The sequence below is a fragment of the Sus scrofa genome, chromosome 2 (assembly GCF_000003025.6).
Source record: "Sus scrofa isolate TJ Tabasco breed Duroc chromosome 2, Sscrofa11.1, whole genome shotgun sequence".
NCBI lineage: Eukaryota > Metazoa > Chordata > Mammalia > Artiodactyla > Suidae > Sus > Sus scrofa.
In genome coordinates, this window is record NC_010444.4 from 71,393,633 (window position 1) to 71,397,933 (window position 4,301).

Below are 4,301 nucleotides of genomic sequence, written 5' to 3' on the forward strand. Positions count from 1 at the left end.
CTTGCTGCAGCGAGGGAGAACACACACCAAGGGGAACTGTGGGCACATGTGAAGCGCTATTATTACTGAGTATCCATCATTGGAATAGGTAGTGTGTGCCCATTACTAGTGCTCCGTAGTAAACCTCACAATTACAATGTGAGGCAGGGAAGTTCCCACTGTGGGGCAGCAGAAACGAATCCAACTAGTATCCATGGGAATGTGGATTCAGTTCTTTGTCTCGCTCAGTGGGTTAAGGATCCGGTGTTGTCATGAACTGTGGTGCAGGTTGAAGAGACGGCTCAGATCTGGCATTGCTGTGGCTGTGGCTGCCAGCTGTAGCTCCGATTGGACCCCTACCCCTGTAGTTCCAATTGGGAACTTCCATATGCTGTGGGTGTGGTCCTAAAATGCAAAAAAAAAAAAAAAAAAAAAAAAAGGAAAGAAAAAGAAAAAAGGAAAAAAACCCAACAATGTGAGGCAGGACTGTTGTCCCATTTCACAGCTAAGGAAACTGAGGCTTGAAGCTTCCAGGACTGGACAGGGGTTAGAACAATGCCCTCTGGCACCAGAACTACCCCGCCCTAACTTCTGCCGCACTTTAACCGACCTCTCTTTTAGTTGTGTCAGGCAATTTATCTCTTCCCAGAATTTTCTGAGAAGTAGAATCCCCATCCTGTTCCTTATTCTCCCTGAGTTGAGAAGGAACAGATCTGAGGCGGGGCTACAAAGGGAAACACGTGAGGTTATAAAAACCACAGTCTAGAGAGGAGGTAGAGAGAGGAACAGAGAGGAGAGAAGGATGGCAGAGATATGTGACCCCAAGGAGCCAGGTAGCCCCAGTGAGGGTGGACCCCCATTCTGGGAGTGATGATGGGGGAGGACAGGGCTCCTGGGTCCTGAGGGGACGCGAGGGGGCCTAGCATCCAGCTTGCAATCCTGAGAGCAGGGCCCAGCAGTCTTCCAAGTTCAAATGAATATGCTCTGTCCTATTCAGAGGAGAAGACATGGACGGGGCCAGTATTGGTTGAGCGAGATCTTGGACTACTGCGCAGATTAAGGAACTCACCAGGTACTAGGGTGGCTGGTTCAGGAGTAGGCCACTGGGGAAGGGGGTGGTAGGGGGTAGGGTGGGGCAGGGTCTGCCTCTGAGCCCCTAGCGCTGCCCATCTGCTGGTCCTGCAGGGTGTCTGACTTGGCCCCTCCTTCTGCTGCTGCTCTTCGTCTCATTGGGTTTCTTCATGCTCCTGGTGACCACCCTGGTTCAAGGTGAGTCAGGGGTTGGGGGCTTCGAGTCCTGGGTCCCGTTGGGTTTTCTCTCTGGGATGGTTTTTGACCTTTTCCCTAGTCCTGAAACCTACTGGGGCTGGGGCATTTGGACTCTGTGTTGCCCCTCTGTGTGACTGGGGGCCAGTTACTCCCCTTCTCTGGACCTGTTTCCTTATGTGAAATGTAGCTCATCCTCCCCTGTGGGGAGCTTAGGCTGCACTTGAAAATGAACTTGGGAGTTCCCGTTGTGGCACAGTGGTTAACGAATCCGACTAGGAACCATGAGGTTTCGGGTTCGGTCCCTGCCCTTGCTCAGTGGGTTAACGATCCCGCGTTGCTGTGAGCTGTGGTGTAGATTGCAGATGCGGCTCGGATCCCGCGTTGCTGTGGGTCTGGCATAGGCCAGTGGCTACAGCTCCAATTCCACCCCTAACCTGGGAACCTCCATATGCCACCGGAGCGGCCCAAAGAAATAGCAAAAAGACAAAAAAAAAAAAAAAAAAAAGAAAAAAGAAAATGAACTTGGTGCAGGCAGAGAGTTGGTGCTCATAAAGGGGGAATTTTCTGCTCTGTTGTAGTTTCCAGGATCCACCAGTCTCTGCAGAGAGAGAGAGAGACCAGCAGGAGACCCACAGCCCAGGTGAAGGATTTGGAGGACAGCTTCTGGAGGGGAGAGTGGGAGGGAGCTCTGAGGCTGCATGACCTTGGACGAGCCACCACCACAGGAGTGAGGGCAGGAGTAGGGGAGGGGACCGGATCCCTGCATGAGGTCCTGGAGACTGGCAATGTTGGGCAAGTCACTTTTGAAGCCTCAGTTTTCTCGTTCGTGTAATGGGCTCTCCAGGTCACAGTGAGATCCATACATAATGTTCTCATGGGGCCCTCACTGTGCCAAGCACACAGTAGGTGCTTAATAATTGAAGTCCTCTCCCTCCACTTGATGTTGCACAGGAGAAGATACAATCAAGCCTGGATAAGTTCCTGCAGCAGATGACCTGGATGAATGCCACCCTGGGTAATGGTCCCACCCCAAGGTCAAGAGGAAGTCACGGGATTGTGGATGGGGCTGGGACCCACCTTTTGTAGCTGCCATACTCAGGAGGGCAGGGCAGAGAGGGGGTCTTTTGAGTGGGTTTCTTGGGGCCTTGGGGACTGGGCTGACAGTTGGTCCCTGGGTTCCCAAGATCTGATGCAGGGATCTGGGGCTGGGGAGCCAAGTGGCCGCTCTGTCCCAACCCCTTCCCTCCTCCCCAGCTGGCCTGTGCCATCCCTGCCCCTGGCATTGGGAATTCTTCCAGGGAAGATGCTACTTATTCTCCCAGACCCAGAGTGACTGGAAATCCTCTCTCTCCGCCTGTAAGGACATTGGGGCCCAGCTGGTTATCATCAATAGCACTGCGGAGCAGGTAGACCGGGCAGGGTTCCTGTTGGGGCTGGGTCATAGGGCTGGTCAACAAAGAGCCTTCTGCCACCCTCCTCTGCCCCCTGAGAGATGGAGGTCCAGTGGATAGCTGGAGATGGGAGGGTAATGCAGTCAGGGAAGGCTTCCTGGAGGAGGAACCATAACGGACTCAGGAAGGTCACATGAGAGAAGAACCAGGATGGGAGGAGCCCATATATGGATAGAAAAGGAACTCAAGAATGCCCTCGAAGAGTTCCCGTCCTGGCTCAGCAGTGAACTAATCTGACTCTCATCCATGAGGATGCAGGTTCGATTCCTGGCCTTGCTCTGTGGGTTAAGGATCCGACATTGCTGTGGTATAGGACAGCAGCTACAGCTCTGATTCAGTCCCTAGCCTGGGAACCTCTATATGTGGCTGGTCCTAAGAAGCAAGAAAAAAAAGAATGCCCTTGGAACCATCCATAACGTAGGGTCAACTGGAGATACAAGTTAACATATCCACACATGTATGGGTACGAATACACATTCACAGCCTACTTGCACATGTGAACATACACAACTTGAGTAGAGGCTATGGACTAGACTGCAGAAGGAACTTTTGTGAGAGGCAGGGGACAGAGGGAACGTGGGAAGACATGTGACAGATGTCATTGAGGGAATCTTCCTCTAATGCCCTTTCTCACCCCACCCCAGAAATTCCTGAAGTCTTGGTATGTCAGATATAATAAAGCCACCTGGATTGGCCTCAGTGATGACACCAATGAAGGTTCCTGGCAATGGGTGGACAACAGCCCCCTCCAACTCAGGTGACCTCCCAGTGACAATGGCCCAGGAAGGGGTGGGCAGGGAAAAAACCCACCTTTCCCAAACCAGGGGTGCTCAGATTCTGGGACTGAAAAGTACCACCTGAAGAGCTTGGTGAAGATGCAGCGTCCCGCCTCCACGCTGCTGTTGGGGGACGGGGAGGGGGTCTGAGTCAGTACGGGCCCAGGAACCTGCATTTTTACTTTGCCAGAGCTGATTCTGATGGAGGTGGTATTTGAGCCCACATTTTGAAACCACCACCCTCTGGCTGGTACCTGGCAATCAACTGCCACAGCCTAGGGACAGCTTCTCCAAGGGGGGTGGGGTGGAGGGGTGGGTTCTGGGTAGAGTAGGGGTCCCAGAGCTCTGATGGGGTTCACAGCTTCTGGAAAGAAGGAGAACCCAACAATCACGGAGATGAAGACTGTGCAGAATTGCACAACGATGGCTGGAATGATAGCAAATGTACGGTAGAAAACGCCTGGATCTGTGAGAAGCCCTCGTCTCCCTGCCCCATGCTCTGAGGGCCACTGCCCAGCCTCCTACTCCCCATCAGCAGAGAATAGGCAACAGGCCCTCAGCTGGTTTCCCTTTGGCTCCACCCTCTTCCATCTTTACCCTTTGGTGAATTCCCATCCCCTTCTTGAACGACGGTCTTTTAGATCCTACGAGAGATTCTGAAACCCCCTTATCCTCGAACCCCTCCTTCCATAGGCTACAAACCCTCTCTCTTCATCTGCAGATGGTCTCAGCAGCCCCTCCGCCCCGCCCCCCCCATGACATCCCCTTAATAAAGTCACATTGCATTATGTGTTTCATGGAACTTGTATTCCTTTCCCACCATTTC

At 52.9% G+C, this 4,301-nt stretch overlaps 1 protein-coding gene across 1 annotated transcript; it reads left to right on the top strand.

The window, feature by feature from the left end:
- Positions 782-4,079, top strand: CD209 (CD209 molecule). The gene is made up of 8 exons (NM_001129972.1): positions 782-812; positions 977-1,051; positions 1,165-1,248; positions 1,827-1,888; positions 2,200-2,263; positions 2,503-2,654; positions 3,344-3,456; positions 3,837-4,079. Exons 1-8 carry the CDS (start codon positions 782-784, stop codon positions 3,976-3,978), a joined length of 723 nt encoding a protein of 240 aa, NP_001123444.1. The 3' UTR covers positions 3,979-4,079.